We start from the raw sequence: 18,341 nt of genomic DNA, 5'->3' as shown, positions 1-18,341 counted from the left end.
TCCTGTCGTAGTGTGGACCAGTAACCTTTACATACACTAATGTACATTACATGTATGCTGCCAAAGCCCTTAACTGCGGTGACAGTGATGAGCTGTTGGAAGTGTTCACTCAATTGTCGTAACTGTCCGCAAAATTCATAACACTCAAAATTCATCTAACCCTGCTGAGCGCGAAAAATTACTCGTCTTGAGCATTTTTGCCTGGTGATTTGGAAGTTACTAGTGTGTGAGTGGTTGTGTGCATGTCTGTCAGTTTGTATGTTTGTTTGCGTGTATGTGTGTACCCTGTATGTGTTTCTGTGGAAAGTGGTTTATTTTTTTAGGTCAGACAGAATGTGTTAGGCTTAAGAGCTAAGGCTTGTGATGCTCATTTCTTCAACTTAATAAAGCTTAAAGCCACTTTGTCATGCATTTTCTATCTCTTGGGTTCTTGGCTTTGTGTCTTCTCTCTCTCTCTCTCTTTCTCGGCTGCTCAACTCTTTGATAACAATCATCTAGGAGGCAACTTTTTTCATTAAAACATTGTGGATGCTTTTGTTTCTCCAGGGCAAAATCTTCCAAAGGACTTACGACGTTACCTGAGCTTGCGCATGCCAAAGGGATCTCCAGATCATGAGCTGCAACAGACAATCAGGGAAAATCTCTACGTCCGCACAGTGCCTTGTAAGTGTGCTCCTTTTCATTGTCCAGGGTTGATAGATTTCAGCCTGAAAGAATGCAGAAATCTTCACATTTTGGGTTGAAGAAAAAAAACTCAAAACATTTTGTTTTTCAAGCTAGAAGTGTATTCTGTATAAGTTCAGAGGAAGACATTAATCCCAAAAGGAACATTCCCTATTGGTAAGGAATTCCGTCAGAAAGTAAGGGTTGAATGTGAATTTAAATTGACATTTATTTCTACTTTCACATTATATACCAATGTAAATGTGACTCAAAATGAACACGTTGAAGTTTGGAACATAACTGATAATGATTGCACATAATACTGTTTTAAACAAATCAGAAGTAAAGATTACTAGTCTTGAAGTAAAGCAAATTACAAGGTTTAAGTGCAGTTCACTACATTGTACTGTTTTTTTTTTGTGTGTGTTTTTTGTTTTGGAGAAACCTACTGAAAACCTTTTAAACTTGTATGAAATAGGTCCCTGAGAAAGGAAGAGTGCTACTTGCTGGGCAGTAGCTTCTTTTCACTGTATGGTGCTAAAGTCAGCATAGGAATATATGCAAATGTACAGTGTACTGTATATGATTTCATGATCAGACCAGTGGTTAACTCCTAGCCCCTAAACAAGCAATTGAATGAAATAAATAACTTTGCCTTTGATAGCACATGATGCAAGAGTGGTTTTCTTGCAGTAAGTTATCTGTACATGTTGTGGTAAAGTTTCTATAGCTACATTTTGTGCATTTCTATTTTTTCAGCTATGTGCATCCTAATAGATCATTATATTAACAATCAAGACTGAAGTTTTATTGGGTACTTTTTACATTAAATACAACTACTAGTTAAGGTAAAATGATGCCTTAGAATAAGTTCTTCATTGATAGCAAGTGCGCCTTTCTTTTTTGTAATTTCAGAATAATGAGTGTGCACATTAAACTAATCAAGATTTCAGTAATGCACTTACAAATATTTTGTCTTTCTTATCATAAATTTGCCAATTTACAATATTAAAATCACTGCATACACAATTGATTCTGTTCTACTTTTACGATTTCAATAATGCCACTACCGTGATCATCGTTCTTCCTTGCAAATGGATGTCAGTTCTTAACAGATGAGTAAACTCCAAAAGTATTTATCTGCAAACTGGATAGCCCCAGGCTAGACAAAGTATTGTCACCCTCATCTATACCCCGAGTAATGCAATAAGTGTCGTCTGCTCCTGATAGAAAACGTGCAGCAAGAAATACCTCCGTATAGCATCTGCATAAGTGGAGTAATCAGATTTCAGCCACATGCTGCACGCTGCACTGCAATATAACCATGTTCTATAATACCAGGTATTTTGCAGTGGAAATTGTATTTACAGCCAAAACAGACCTGTCTACAATATCTGTGAGTGCCGCCTGAAGGTCAGGATTAGAAAAGTGCGTGTGCTGTCGTTGTTGTCAGCGGTATGCCAGGTATTTGGGCGATTGCCGTTAGGAGCTGCACTGGTGAGCCAATTTTGTTGTGATGCAGCGCACAATAGGTGGCGCTTTGAATGGCTAACATGTGTGGCAGCTATCAATCACATACAAATTAATAATAGGCTCAGTAAGCAGACAAAGAACTTTGCAACTGTATTCAAAGTTCCTGAGTTGTTCTAGAGAGTCGTCTTTCTGAATGTGATATTGACAGTAATTGTATTTCAGAGGAAGAAGAGAAGATAGAACACATTGTTATAGTTTGTGAAGGGGGGGGGGTAGTTCCTCAAAAACGTACATGGATTAAGGGAATATTGAGAGTTTTATGAGTGAAACACTCAGCGAAACTGTTTGATGAAAATATGACTCTCTTCAAAAGTTCCCTGGTGTGTTTTTTTCCATTTGTAGTCTTCTCGAAATGATGACTTTTCTCTCCCAATATTATTTAGATAAGGATATGATTTTGTTTTTTTCAAATTCTTAATTCTTTTTTTGGGAATTCTAACCCCTCTGTAGTCTTCAAAAAAAGTCCAAAAACTGAAAGAAATGAAGTCAGTAATTTCAGTCTAAAGTGGAATAACAATTTTGAAATAACGGAAAACAACTTGCACTCACTGAATGTAATTACGTTTGAGATATGGTGTACAGTTAGCAAGCTGTTCCTATTGTGGTCATCGTGTCTTTTGGAAAATAAAGATACTGTATCTGTGTGTGAAATTTTCAAGGCAGTATAAGGCAAGGTGTTGAATTCTCATGCACACCTGCCTGGGGCAACCAAAACTCAACATTGGGCATGTAAGATGTGAGCTCACTTGTACATACAAGGAGGCTTCCTGTCTCCCCCCCCACCCCCCCCCCCCCCCATCCCTACCATCCCGCTCCACTACAAAGCAAGCCCATTGCTACAGCCAAGGACGGGCATGAGGCTGTCTGTTGAAAATGTCCTGCTGTGTGTCAAAGGGGATCAGAGAGTGGTAGTTTCCACCAAAACTCAAGAACTGGGGTTCGTTGCTATCATTGTAGTTGTTGCTTTGATATGATGATAGTAATAAAAAGAAATAATAGCAATGATAGTAATAAGAGTAATAGTGACAATAATCATGATATTGATGTCATAATGATGATGATTTTTTTTTTCAAAGTCTTTTTTCATGGAAACTAAAGCTCTGCAGCTCTTATGAACAGTATTTTTTTTTATCACAAATGCTCATTGAAGATGTATAAAACTGGTAATTTTAAGCCATTTGGATACCTTGAAGAGAAACTTTATCAGACACCAGGTACACTGAAATCTGTCCCTCCCTAAAATTAATCGTTGATGTATCCTGCATTTTCAGTATACCGTATTCGCCGGCGATAAGGCCACAACACTGGATAAGCTGCATCCTGACTTTGGTGATGAAAAACAGAAGAAAAAAAAAAATCAGAGAGATTTTGTTCTGACCAAAACTTTGTTATTTTCTTAATTATTTTTTATAAGAAACTTTGTTCTTAATCTATGTGCTTCCACATGTTTCCTAAGAATAACAGTAACAATCGGCACAATACATAGTCCCATACATGATTATGTGTGTCAGTTAGCCAGGTCATTCTTACATGAGTTGGAAAGACAGTACAATAATTTGCTTGTGCTGGTGCATACAATGGTAGGCCTCACCCCGACTTTACTTCTTTATTTTTGTTAAAAATAGGATGGCTTTATCACTGGCAAATACAGTATATTCTCTCTGGGAAGTATTACAGCATTCATATTTCTTGAAGGCTTTTCATAATAGGAAATCAAACGCAAACCAATATCATCCAAGGAATTTCAGTATTTTGGCAGAGACTTTCATCCTGCTGTAGAAAGATATAACTGGGTTCGCCAGAAAGTGAGAGGGTGTGGGGTGGTGGTGCAGTTCTAATTTTAGCCACCAACAGGACATGCCGTGTAGAATGCTGAAATACCGTATCATTAATATCAGCTGCACGAAGGTTTTTCTCTGTGTTTACATTGCCATAGCAACGACAGCTGTACGTGCTTGGTGCTTGCTAGGTGCAGGAAAAATTATGGAAGCAAAACAGCACAACATATTCCTTAATTTGCATTCTGATTTACCTGATTTGCTACATGAGAAGCATAAAGAGAATCAAAAGTTCTACTCTGTATATTGAGAAATCCCTTTTAGGTACTCCAACTGACTCTGCAAATCCAGAGAACAGTTCCATGTGGAAAAGGTTACAACCCCCCCCCCCCCCCCCAAATGCTACAAAGCTCTTGTCCTGTTTCTTTTACTACACTGGTTACATTCATACTTTGGGAAGTGATGTACATGTACATTGTATGTGTGGCCAAATGTCCTCAAGGGCTGGAGTTTAGATTTGCATATTCTGCGGATTTCAGATGTCACGTGCACGGATGTCTTTCTACTTCATTTCATGTTCTCCAGGTACAACCAGACCAGCGCGCAAGGGTGAGGTAGATGGAGTCGACTACAAATTCCTGACAGTTGATGAATTCCTCGCCCTGGAGAAAAGTGGACACCTCTTGGAGAGTGGCATATTTGAAAGTAGGTCTTGGAGCTTTATTTTGGGGTTTTATTTTAGTTTAATTCAGATTTGTGTAATCGAAGACCAGTAGAACATCATGTTATCATCATCAGCTCTGTATCGTGTTTTTGTGGGTTTGTGTTTTGTTGGCATGTGTGCCTGTGTGTGTGTGAGTGTGTTAGCTTTTGTAGCATAATACATGAGATGGTAATTTATAAAGTACGGTACATTGACAGTAGAGTTGTGTCTGTCGTGTTGTAAGGAGAAAGAATAAAGAAGTCACTCTAGTTATGTTCACACAATGCTCCGTAACTTCAAGTTCAGATAACTTTGATGATTTAAAGCTCATAGTTAAGTACCATGTAGATGCACTGGAAAGTTTAATAGCTAACTCAAGATTACATAATGATAAGAACCACAAGACCTCTCAGCAGGGAGGTGGGAAGAGACCCACCTCCCTGCTCTCAGGGTTTACACTCTATCTATCAGCAACATGTCGACAGGATAATCAATGAACTTGAAAGTAAGTATGACCAGTCCTTGAAACCCCCATTCCCCTTTGCTTCTGGGTCAACCTCCCAAACATGAATACAGTGCCCCTCATTCTGGGGTCCTTGCAAAACTTCCGGATCTGTGGTTTAATCATCGATTGAGACTCTTGCTTGTAGTTATGGGGCTAGAGCTTACTGTCGAAGTCAGCTTAAATTGAGTTGAGAAACACCGTTTGAGCATAACTTTTGCAACATAACAGATATGCCAGGACAACTTGTGTTTAATACCGCAAAACGTTAACTACATTGTAGCTCTGCATTTCTTGCTGGGGTTGGAACACATGCTTGTTATTGTGGTCAGTGCCCACTGCTTTCTGGAGTCAGGAGTCTTATCGGCCTCCCACTGATGTGGGCATGTATAATCACTGAACAAAAGAAATTCCTTTTCTCTTTGTGCTTGCAGGAGTTTACCTGTTGATTGCTCTTCTTTTTTTTTTTCTGTCAGCATTTTTGTTTACTTAGTGTTGTTGACAATTCCTTTTGACATTGCACTATTGTGCATTCCAAGCCTCCTGTATACTGCATCAGAAAGGCAAGGTGACTATCAGCAGTTGTTGCCAAACACATTTTTCACTTGGGATACCCACATCTACTTGTAGCCATTGACAATATGCAAAGATCATGAAATAACATGAGCGTACACTTCGTGAACAGTTGCATGTACGTTGTTTGTCGATGAGGAGGACACACGGTATTTTTGTGGTGATGGTCCCAATGTTCATGCTGTTTTTGACAAACACAAGACACATTCAGTGTTCATCAGAAAGAGTTAGTGTTTACTAACATTGGATGGATAGACGGTCATCAAAAGAAGTTGGGCAAGGCTGGCTCTGTGTGTGTCACAGTCCTTGATGTATTTAGGCTATCAGAGAAACCAAACACTAGTAAGCATTTATCAAAACTTTTTGAGGAACCTATGCATTGTTTGGTGTATACCAACAAGAAAGCCCATTTAGGAAGGTGTTGTCATAATAGGTATTCTTAAAGAGTTTATTTTGTTGCTATCCCTGAGAATGCCACTATCTCCTTTCCATTGAGGGACATTCGTGAATAATAGTGGTGCGTATGTCTGTTTTATTTGCTTCAAACCGCAACTGCCTACATTATTGTTGTTGTAGTTGTAAGAGATATTACAATCATAATATGATATGGCCTTCACCAGAGAGGTTCGCCAGTGGCTGCGTGCATAGAATGCTCCTCGCTCCAAGAGTTCCATTGTGACGGAAGCCAAAGGCAGCCACACCGTGGCAGTATTATAGGGTAGGAAGGTGTCAGAACTAGTGTAGCACCTTCCACAGTCTGCCCCGAGTCTACAGATCAGCCTGTAGCTTTCTCTGCTTCGCTGTACGCTGCCGTAGCGTGCTTCGGATTGATATGTCTGGATATACCACCACGGCTGGTGTCCTCCGCTTCGTATGGTAAGTCCGTCAGCAACATTCTGCGCAAAACGTGCATTCTGCAGTCGGTAAAGAAGGACGCGAAAGTGGGTGTCACTGGTATATGAGCCGATTCATAGTAGGATATACTAGGGAATGAATTTGCAGTCTGCATGAATCTTAGCAGTGCTCAAACGATGCACAGGTGACCCCCCCCCCATGCACACACAAAGAAAAGAAAACAGTAATCAGCATATTACTGTAAAAACATACGTTTTTATGCGCATGAAACTTCAGCAAATTTCTTGTGGAGCCAGGATTCGCCAAAGTTTTCTCCACACAAGGCATTGAATGCCAGTGGCAAGTCGTGAAAGTTTCATGCTGTGAAAAAGGCTGTCACCTCCAATTCACAAAATTTTCATGCTGCGATTTTTTTTTTTTTTTTGCATTACAGTAATTAAGTTGTTCTGTGAAATGTGCTTGTATTAAAGTTGTTGAAACTTATTAATAAAGTCAGTTGGAGCTGGTGTCTTTTTAATTTTACTATTTTGTACAGTTTTTACGACACATATTTTATATTTTGTTGAAAGAATTGATAGATGATTGAATTGAATTGAATTGAAATTAGTCTTTGAACTGTGGTTTCACGAATCTTTACCTCCTCTTGTAAGAACATCTCCATGTACTCTACAAACACACAGACACACACATACACACACATCAGTTATGAAATCAATGTAAGAATAGTTATTGAAGCTTGAATAGTCATTAACAAGTGTCATTTTATCTCCCACAGGCTCTATACACTTTGGCATTTCTGCCTTTAATGAACTGATGCTGAGATCTCTTGTGTGGTACAAATATGAATTATATCAATCATATTATACGTATATGGTATGTTATGTTATTGTATCATATAATATATCTTTGAACAACTGAGGATAATGCAAGGATGTAAATCGGCAACAGCTAGGCTTGACGGAATGTCTACCGTACACTGTTTTCAGTGGCAGGGTGGTCCACAACTTGATATTTCAGCATAAAACCCCTACATGAATGAATGTTGAATGCATAAAGTGGTAAGTCTTTGGAGGTCAGGGTCCAGGAAAGTCCTCGGGTGCTACATGTACATGTAGATCTTCTCTGCATGGTTATGTCTGTTTTCAAATACCTTGGGCCAAAGTGAATGACCTGTCATCTTCGGACAGATATCTTCAGCCAGTTCGCAGATTTTCAGTAAGATTACAGACACAGTGACCTCCTGTGCAAGGTTCTTTATATCTAAAAAGTTCAATTTATATTGTGTCTATTTTTTGGTATTAGCTTAAAAGTTGTGTATTTATTGTTGGTGGGGATCACCCTGGAAAAAAAAAATCCTAGCATTAAGCTTTTGTTGGTGATCATTGCTTCATACCACATGTATTTAAAGTACTGTAGTGTTAAAATTATTTATAAAATGGGTTCAAGAATGTAGCCAATTGGAAGCGCTGAAATGAGTCACGTGTGCTTGTATTAATTTCTCACTAACATGCACGGGACGTCACAATGTTTGCACTAGCAGTGCGCACTCAATCAGTTGTTACAAGTGCTTCGCGCGCTACTATACGCGCTGTTAATCCTGTAAACAACTTCTAGTTCCGGCTGCCGGCCGGCCTTTCTTGTGTGCATAACATGTGTGGCATACGTATAATATACGTACAGTACTTATATGTGTGCGGGATTTCCGAGTGCGATGTGCGTAAATGTTTGGGACAAACATCTTCGGACATCTTGATCCACAAAGGTACGTGAAAAATGCTGTTAGTTTTCGACCCATTTAATAAAACAAAGGATGCGCAGGATTATTTCGTGGCATTAGTGGAGATGCAGCTCACTCTCGGGTATTTACAATGTAGTGCAACATGCACTCGGCTACGCCTCGTGCATGTTTCACAATTGTAAATACCCTCGAGTGCGCTACATCTCCACTAACACACACTATCCTGTGCATCATTTGTATAATAGCCTGAAAAGTTCCAGTACATTGATGGGTGTCCCAGTACTCTGCTTGTTTGTTTCACTCACCAGATTGTAAAACTTGAATGGCTTTTGTTCACTGTGTGCTTAACAAACATTTGTAATGTCTAAAAAAAAAATAATAATAATAATAATAAAAGTTAAAAAACAATGTGTGCAAACATGTGCAGTATGAAGGGAATATTCAGTGGTTGTATACAACTTTACAAGTATTGGTGAGATTAAATTATCTTTCAGTAAAACTTATGGCTTACCAGTATAAAATGTTGGTAGTCGTTTTGTTCTCCCTTTTGCCACAAGGACAACAAAGTTGCTGGATAGCACTCATATTTGATGAGTCATAACTGTTTAAATATCCTTTGCCTATGCTAGGTAATATTATTTATTAGTTAGTTATTAAGACAATAATATCAACAAAGCAGAGTAAGCGACAGACCAACCTTTCAGAGCAAATTCCAGAGGCAAATGAGTGTATTTAGAATATTCAGATGAATATCATTGCCATGACATCATAGTGTTTTGCCGCCGTTCCAGTGCAGCGTCTGCCTGATAATTAGCTCCCCATTCGTATCTAGGAAACCAGTTTGGTGAAGTATTTATTAGATTGATGTACACATACGTGGTAAACTTCCAGCCCTGGTGCCAACGGCATAATGAATAGGATTTTGTGCATGGACTCGTGACAGCAAAGTTGAAACATGTATGATGTGAATGGTATGTTGGTTTTCCTTATTATTGTGCCCTTTGAAATTGTGAAAGCTACGTGTACTGGGTGTTATACTTTTCTCGGTAGGAGAAAGAGTCTCGTGGAAAGGTGCCTCGATAATCCAGCAGAAGAGCTGCTATACGAGTGTGTTACAGAGCTCAGACATTTCAATTTGTGCAATGATGGGCTATCTCATGAGCTAGGTAGTGTAGCGATAATCGCGTAATGTGTGCTGCCATAGCATTCTTCTCATGTCTCATGTAGGCTTTTTAGTAAGCTTGACTTCATGCTACAACCTGTTGTTGATGCTCGTTATTAAATGGGGGCTTCTCGCACTGTGCATCCATGTTTGGAGAGTATCAAAAGAAGAGGATGGAATGATAGCAATTTAGTGATTTTTTTTTTTCTCCCGTAAATTCATTTTGTATTGGAAGCCTATCTCAATCATTTGGCTTTTCAAGCGTGCCAGTCGCCCTTTGTGAGCGTGCCCCACTGCCTGCGCTAAATGCTATTCACGAGCTGAATTTGCACGGTCCCTTTCAACTGCGGATTGGCAATGAATGCTGCAATTATTTGCATATCATCATGCTCGCAGGCACAGTCCCACACCATCTCCCCTCTCGCTATATTGTCCAGATTATGGGTAAACTATGTCAATAACAGTACCAGGGGTAGCAGTCTACATAGTAGAGCCCTTCGCATGTCTCATTTGAACTAAATCTTGAGATTTTTTCCCCGTTTTTTTTTTTTTTTTTTTTTCAAGAGGTCTCGAAAGCAGTTTGGTAGTGCGCATCTTTTGAATTATCGCTATTGAGTGTGTGTACTCTAAAGAGACTTAGAGGCTGAATAGCGAATGATGGATTTGAAACCACATTGTTAGCTGGGAAGGTATACCTGCTATTAACAACTAAAGGGCACAACATGCTTGTTTTTTTTTAAAGAGATCACGGCTTGTGAGGAAATGGAACCAAATTTGTCGATCCCTAAGTCTTGATCTCATGTATGTCTCACCCTGGGAGAGGCATCTGGCATACAAGTATAACTCCCCATGTATAGTACATCGCCCTTCACTTTGCAAGCAGAGGAATACACAGTATGCGACATCTGTGTCTGTCAAACCAGGTGTGCATTGTAGTGCCATATCTTTTGAGAGTTTTTTTATTATCATGAAATTTCATGTACTGTACTTTTATTAAACACTAACAGAAGTGTTTTACATTTTGATAGTTCAATTTTAGGAACTGTCAAGGTCTGCTGACTGCTATATGATAGCATGAAAATTTGAAATACCCCCCCCCCCTCCATAGCTCAATATTCACACAATATCAGAGATTCTAGTGGCATGGAGGACTGTGCACCTTATTTTACCAAAAAAAAAAAAAAAAAAAAATCCCAAACTACATTAATCTGTGCATTTGATGGCAAGTTGTCCTATCATCCTACATTCCGTCAATTTGACTGCAAATGTTTTGGAAGGTTGTATCTGGTACCGTTTTGATATTGATATGGCAGCCACGAAAACTGTTTAGATGATGTACAACACTGCTCAACATGAATTGCTTCACATTTGAGAACAGCTTCTTTCTGTTTACAGTTAAAGGGATCGTATAGTTTTGGTTGAGACCTAATTTCAGATTTCTAACATTTTTTTTTGTGAGATAGTGAGAGACCTCTTATGAAATATGAAAGAGCATGTAATTCTATGAGGAATTCCAACGTTTATTTGATGAAAATTGGTTTTGAAATGGCTGAGATATCCAAAAAACGAGCGTTTCTGATAAAGTGTGGGACCCACACTTTATTACTATCGCTTTGTTTTACTTTGTTTTTGGATGTTTCAGTCATTCCAAACCCGATTTATATCAAATAAACTTTGAATTCCTCTTAAAATGGTATGCTCTGTACTCTATCATAAGTGTTTTCTTGGTATCTCGCAAAAAGTTAAAAGGTCAATTCTCATCTCCACCAATACTGTACCATCCCTTTAAAGCTGATCTACATGAAATATTGAAAAAAAAAATTAAATGTCTTCAAGAGTGGGTTATATAATACTGAATATTGATCACTTTCACACGAAGCATTCACATACTGGAGTAGTAGTGTTTCCCTGTAGAATGCAGGCAAACAGTATACTTGTACATTCAGGCCTTGCGTCTTGCAATTGTTGTATTAAATGTGGAATATTGAAGTGCTCTGGCAGCTATTACTATATTTTAGTCCAGCAGCAAATGTAACATTGGGGTTTGATGTAAATTGTAATTGTGTTCCATTTCCCCCCCCCCCCCCTTTAAAAAAAAATATTAACATACATTCATATTTCAGTATTAACCAAAGTATGATATTACAGTTCCCTCTATTGCTTGAAAGGAGTTAACAAATAACAATTCAATAGAAAAGCCAGGGCATAGTGTAGTGTATCGCATTCTGTGAGCATCAAAATTATAGTCCCACATTAGCCGCATTTACACCTACTAACATCGTGATTTTTAAAATCACGATATTTTGGTTCCACCGTTTACACTTGCGCAAAAACATGCGAAGTTTGAGCTTCACGAAACATCGCGATTTTTTGGTCGGTAGTGCGCATGTGTAATTGACCTAATTGGGTGGAAGCGCGCGCTATTCTCTATTCTGTTCGTTTTCACTGCAGTGCAATATATTTTGTTCACAGTTAGCTGGTTGGAACGTTGAGCCAGGGCTTTTTATCAGTACAATGCACACATAAATTTGTGTTTCTGTCGAGTGTTTACTTACGGTAAAACACATACGTATCACAAACGTAGTAGGTGTGTAAAACTTCATCTAAGTATGGAAAAGTTGATAAAAGCAGCATTCAGGAGGATTATGAAATTTAGCTGATATGACGAAAGTGAGAAGTAGGACTTGAAAGTTAGGACTGGTATTTTATCAGGTGACAGCAAGAACTCGCCATTGTTTAACCGACACTTGTTACGTACTCAGGTATTCACAAACAACGTATACCGAGAGCAGTATGGGTACTCCCACAATCAACGCATTTCTGGGAGAACATTATTTTGTTAAGTCGTCATGGGGTGATGATACGTGGTTGGAAAACTTCAGGTTTGCTACTAGTTTTCACATACTAGTTTCATCAGGGAGAGGGAGGTGAGAGACCACGAGCCGATCGAGGATCGGCCGTTTAGTGTACACTGTACCGTGGACTAGTACTCTGGCCAGTGACCGATGTACTCTCTACACGTTCCACAGAGGGATCGGGAGCGCGCGTAAACTCCCGTTGCAATACGATACCGAAAGTCACACGATGAAAAATTGTGATATTTCTGCAGCTTGGGTTTACACTTGCTAACTTCGCCTCAAACATCGTGATGTTTCAAAAAATCGCACTCCAGCTGGCGATTTTTCTGGCGATGTTTCGAGGGCGTTTGGGTGTAGTTGCTTAGCAACTTGCACCCAAATGTCGCGATTTTAGAAAAATCATGATTTTTCCAAGCAAGTGTAAATGGGCCTATTATTGTACAAATGATGTATATTTGTGTGCTTGGTTCTTTTGCCCTTTATTTAACACTTGTTTCCCCATGAGTAATTGCAGGCACAACAAATAACTGCAATGATGAATCAAAGTGTTGAGCGTTCGATAGATGAATTTATCATATGGACTTCCTCATATTAGTCAATGATAGTTTTAGATCTTTAAATATGCAAGACCTAATGTGAGCGAGACGTACAATTGATAGATTAGTTTGCTGCTCGATGAATGTTCATTACCCACAATGTGCAGTGTATTTTAGCCAGTTTTTGCTTCCTGCTCGTGTCAGTGTATTGCTGAGTTTCAAACCTACCAAAGTTGACAATGTGGGCAGAGGGGAAAAACCCTGCTTCAATTCTGTGAGCAAATGTATCGCATTGATTTTGAGGTAGCTGTAATAATCTAGATGGCAAACATAACATGATAGATATGAATCTATATATCTAGCTATGACTTAAGTAAAAAGGACTTCATGATATGTGATGGTTACAATTATGCCAAATACTACTCCCCTCCAATACTTCCTAGCAGAGAATTCTTTAAACTCTACAGTTCACTGCCAATTTTTTTCTTAAAGATGTGTTCTGAATCAGAATTTTATTGTCCCCGCCGAACGAGTTCGAGCGGGGGACTATGAAACGGGCTCCGTACGTGTGTGTGTCCGTGTGTGTGTCCGTCCGTGTGTCCGTCCGTGTGTCCGTGTGTCCGTGTGTGCGTCCGTGTGTGATCAAAATCTTCAATTTGCTACTTCTCTGTCATTTATAAGCCAATTTTGATTCTGTTTGCTTTATATGATAGCACTACATGGGAGCTTTGAAACTTCTACACAGAATTTCAGTCGTGACCTTTGACCTTGACCTTTGACCTATATTGTACATTTTGCTACAAAATGCTACTCCTTCGCCATTTCTAACCCGATTTCGATTCCGTTTGCTTTATGTGATGGCACTAGTTGAGGGCTTCAAAACTTCTACACAGAATTTTGACCTTTGACTTCTTTGACCTTTGACCTTGATTTTTTGACCTGTATTGTACATTTTGCTACAAAATGCTACTCCTTCGCCATTTCTAACCCGATTTCGATTCCGCTCGCTTTATGTGATGGCACTAGGTGAGGGCTTCAAAACTTCTATACAGAATTTTGACCTTTGACTTCTTTGACCTTTGACCTTGATTTTTTACCTATATTGTACATTGGCTACAAAATGCTACTCCTTCACCATTTCCAACCCGATTTCGATTCCGTTTGCTTTATGTGATGGCACTAGGTGAGGGCTTCAAAACTTCTACACAGAATTTTGACCTTTGACTTCTTTGACCTTTGACCTTGATTTTTGACCTGTATTGTACATTTTGCTACAAAATGCTACTCCTTCGCCATTTCTAACCCGATTTCGATTCCGTTTGCTTTATGTGATGGCACTAGGTGAGGGCTTCAAAACTTCTACACAGAATTTTGACCTTTGACTTCTTTGACCTTTGACCTTGATTTTTTACCTATATTGTACAATGGCTACAAAATGCTACTCCGCCATTTCTAACCCGATTTCGATTCCGTTTGCTTTATGTGATGGCAGCAGGTGAGGGCTTCAAAACTTCTACACAGAATTTTGACCTTTGATTTCTTTGACCTTTGACCTTGATTTGTGACCTGTATTGTACATTTTGCTACAAAATGCTACTTCCGGCGGGGACATATATTACGCACCGCGTAAATTCTACTTTTCCTTGTTTTGAGAGATTCTAGCAGCTGATTCTATATTCTTTAATCTGAAAATAATGTGATTTTTTATATTCTTTTTATTCATTTATTTTCATTTTGTAAGATTTTTATTTCTATTTTCATTTCTTTAGGAGATAAGTGTTATGCTAAACAGTGTTTGTGTTACAGTTTATGCTTGAATTGGAAGACCGTTAGTGTGAGTCTGAAGTGCGGATCCTGGCATGTATCATTTTTCTCTTTTTGTTTCTTTGTTTGTTTGGATAAAGCCCATTACATGTAGGGCTACTCTATGCATTACTTCTGTGTTAGATCTTCTCTGCATTTCCCCTTGGAAAGATACATCATAACTGACTGTGTGCTATTTAGAGACTGACCATTCAATGCTATAATAGATAGCACCCACATTCAACCAGAGTCTCAGCCATTCATGCATTCTCAGCTCTAAAACCTTCATTCGATGTTCTCAGCTGAGATACGTTTACATTGTATATATGATATTTTGACTTTGACTGTTATATTCTGTAGCTTTATCAATTCTATCTTTTGATCCCAAGAAGCCCATTCTTGGAATATGCCTTTGAAGAGATTGATTACCTAAATCACAACCAGCATCAAAGCTGACCAGTGCCTGAAGTATCTGAAGTAAAAAGTCAATCATATTTTGTCTATGTAAGATTTTACTTTTGTTTCCATAATGCATCAATGTGCTTCTTTAATGTTTATATTTCAAATGTAAGTGATTGATTTCTATGGTGATTGCAATCATGTCCACTTCATTCCAGTCTTTTATAGACTCTTTTGATTAGCTTTTTTCGGTAATTTTTTGTTTTTGTTTTAAATTTTGTGCATTTGGCAATGACATGAGAGCTTTTTCCCTCCTTTCCTTCCAGGTAACCACTACGGGACACCCAAGCCTCCCCAGGAACCCCCTCCCGACACCCCTGCGTCCAGCCCAACATCCCCTCAACCACAACAGAACAACTCTTCAAGCAATCCAGCAGACGCCAAGAAAGACTTTCGACCAGGTACAGTATGCCAGTCTTTCAGTGGCACTTGGTCACTTTGGAAATATGTTTTACTGAATTGGCCATATTTTCAGTTTGTTTGTTTGTTGGTTGGTTTGTTTGTTTTGTTTTTTTTTAAACAAGAGGGCGATGCTGGGATTGGAGAAAGGGGGGGGGGGGGAAGGGGGAGTTGGACTATTTACCCTTGCAGAGACCCAAACAAACACTTGATACAAAATTTATTTCATGTCCAAAAAAATGACTATATTTTTAGATGGTTTGTGTGTATATTGATTAGAGACATTTAAACAAAAAAAAAAATTGAAGTCAATTCATATGTTGTGTGAATTCTCACGCCAAGCTTCTTGTTTCAGGCATTATGCTGCCTGAGCCATGTCTTATGCCTTGATACCTCTTGACGTTGTTATTGGTCTCGAAATGTTTGCGGTGATGCAGAATTGCTTCCTTGTTGACGATACCGAATATAAATGTCCTCTACCTAGCTAGTGCAGAGAAGGAAATACGAATAGATTTCCCAGCATCAAACAGCCTACCCCTACCCACTTCCAGTATCTAGCATCATACCAAGGGGACACTGCCAGTGCTCATGACTACGTAACATTACTGCTATCGGATGTTGAACGCTTTCGGCACTCGTTACAAGCTCGACTTACTTTTGAGTGCCGTAGCAGACATCGATTCAAGTCGGTCGTTGGACACTGCAAAAGCTATTAGGTGTCGGGGTGGATTGTGAAGCGAGGGATTTTGATGAAATGTTCGCCATTGTTGGGCCATTCCTGGTGGCATGTAATCCCCCTGGCAGATGTAGAGGGTGTATCTTTTCCTGATTGGTGTCTCCGTGTGGGTCTGTCACACACCCCCTCTGTGATGGAGTAAAGAGTAACTCGGTGATCTCCAGAAATTTTGTGTCAAGAGCAAAGTGGACCTGTTTCTAGTGTGTTGTGCGTGGATTTGTACTCTGCCCAGCGTGATATGTGGTGCTGCAGTGTGTCTTGTGTATCTTCATAAAGCTGTCCAAACATTGAGTAAGTTAGTTTTCATCTATCAGTTCCTTTTTTTTGTTGTTGAATTTGTATACAATTTCAACAAGAGGAAGGCAACAATGAGTGTTTCCCCTTTTCTGAGTCCCCAAACACCCTGCTTGAATGTGTTTAAGAGTTCATCAAAGTATTAAACCCTGTTATAAATATTATTTGATGGCATGATCTATCAGTATATACACCTGTATGACACATTGTTGGCAATCTATACATAACTTGGCTCTCTCTTCTCTCCCCCCCCCCCCCCCACTCCCCCTCCCCTGGTAAATGGATCTGCTTGCAGGTGCCAAGCCATCTGCTCCGGGTAAGCGGCAGCGGAACAAGTCGACGATAGAAGCCACCACACTGAACCAGAAGCCCGTCGTAGAGGATCCTGAGGAGGAGAAGAAGTTGGAAGACATACACAAACTGGAGGCAGACCTTGGCCCACTGCCGGATGACTGGGAGATTGCATTCACGGAGCAGGGAGACATGTACTATATCGAGTGAGTCCCGGGTGTAATACAAAACCCTATTTTTTTTAACCCTCTCTTTCTCATCTCATAGAAACTAAGCAGAATTGCTCATGTCTATAAACATGGTTATTATTGGATTGATGGTGTAACAGGGCTTGACACTAACTTTTTTTTTTTTAACTGGTAACCAGTTCTCAGGCCACTAAAATCTTTTAATCTGAAATTTTGGTGGCCTGAATAAGACATGTAATGGCCCAAAATAAAGGAAAATATAACAATCCATTTTGAATGTTTGGACCATGTTTGGGCCACCAAAAGATAGCCTCTTTGGAAATTTTGGTGCCCCAACGTCAAATTTTAGTGGCCCCGGGCCATCAGTAATGTTGAGCCTCGCATAAAGTCATTATCTTTCTGTTCATTGTTTAGTATGTGTGTGTGTGTTAGTGTGTGTGTGTGTGTTAGTAATAGGGAAGATTTGCTTGGGGGGCATTGAAAGTGGAAAGCGCTTGAAGTGTGAAATGCAAAAAAAAAGAAAGAAAAATAATAAATGCATTCAACTAAACAAGGATTGAAATGAGCATTCATTAAACTTTGATACCAAGCTTTTTGAATGAAGAAGTCATCATAGGCACCAATGTACCCATTTTTGGAAGAAATGATGAATGGTAGTGATGACATTAGATGATCTGTACGATTTTACGACCAGTCAGATCTGTAATTTAGATAGAGTAGTATTGTGCAATGTAGCTGTGCTTATATGAAGCAGGAGCCCAAAGTCAGTGGTTAACTCTGGCATCAGTTGCATTCACTACAACCAAACAAGCAGACCTGAAGCACCTGCTTGCGATTATCGTGATGGTCTGTGATGTTTTTGCAGAACATATGACAATGGAAATATTTTCATTTTAGATGTCCATAAACCTGTTTTGATGGACTGGGCAGTCATCCAGAAAAACAAAGCAAATTGTGAAAATTAAGTGAGAGCTGGGACACAGCTTCAAAACACAAGTATTTTGAGACAATAATGGCTGGCTATGGCTTTATCACTTCTTCAACTGCTTTGCAAGGTGGAATGAGGTCATTTGAAAATGTGGCTTCATCATTGAAATTTTGTGCAGCTAAAAAGTGCAGACAACAGTCCTTGATCTTACACAGAATTGGTTTTAAAAGTGATACGAGGAGTTTGTTCGTAGCGTACGCTGTCAGTACCGTGATAATGGGAAGAGACACAGAAGATGAGGAAATGATTGAAGGCACAGTCGTAGACTCGCACACACAGGAC

At 39.3% G+C, this 18,341-nt stretch overlaps 1 protein-coding gene across 1 annotated transcript in view; it reads left to right on the top strand.

Moving 5' to 3' along the window:
- The window catches only part of LOC140246270 (membrane-associated guanylate kinase, WW and PDZ domain-containing protein 1-like), an 89,893-nt gene that overhangs the window by 18,356 nt on the left and 53,196 nt on the right, over positions 1-18,341 (top strand). The window contains exons 3-6 of the mRNA XM_072325732.1: positions 547-663; positions 4,560-4,679; positions 15,430-15,564; positions 16,888-17,089. Of these exons, the coding sequence (XP_072181833.1) occupies positions 547-663; positions 4,560-4,679; positions 15,430-15,564; positions 16,888-17,089 (574 nt within the window). The remainder of the gene's footprint in view (positions 1-546; positions 664-4,559; positions 4,680-15,429; positions 15,565-16,887; positions 17,090-18,341) is intronic.

The sequence above is a fragment of the Diadema setosum genome, chromosome 2, assembly GCF_964275005.1.
Source record: "Diadema setosum chromosome 2, eeDiaSeto1, whole genome shotgun sequence".
NCBI classification, from domain to species: domain Eukaryota; kingdom Metazoa; phylum Echinodermata; class Echinoidea; order Diadematoida; family Diadematidae; genus Diadema; species Diadema setosum.
Note: the sequence above shows the minus strand (reverse complement) of the source record. Positions and strands in the feature narration are given on the sequence as shown.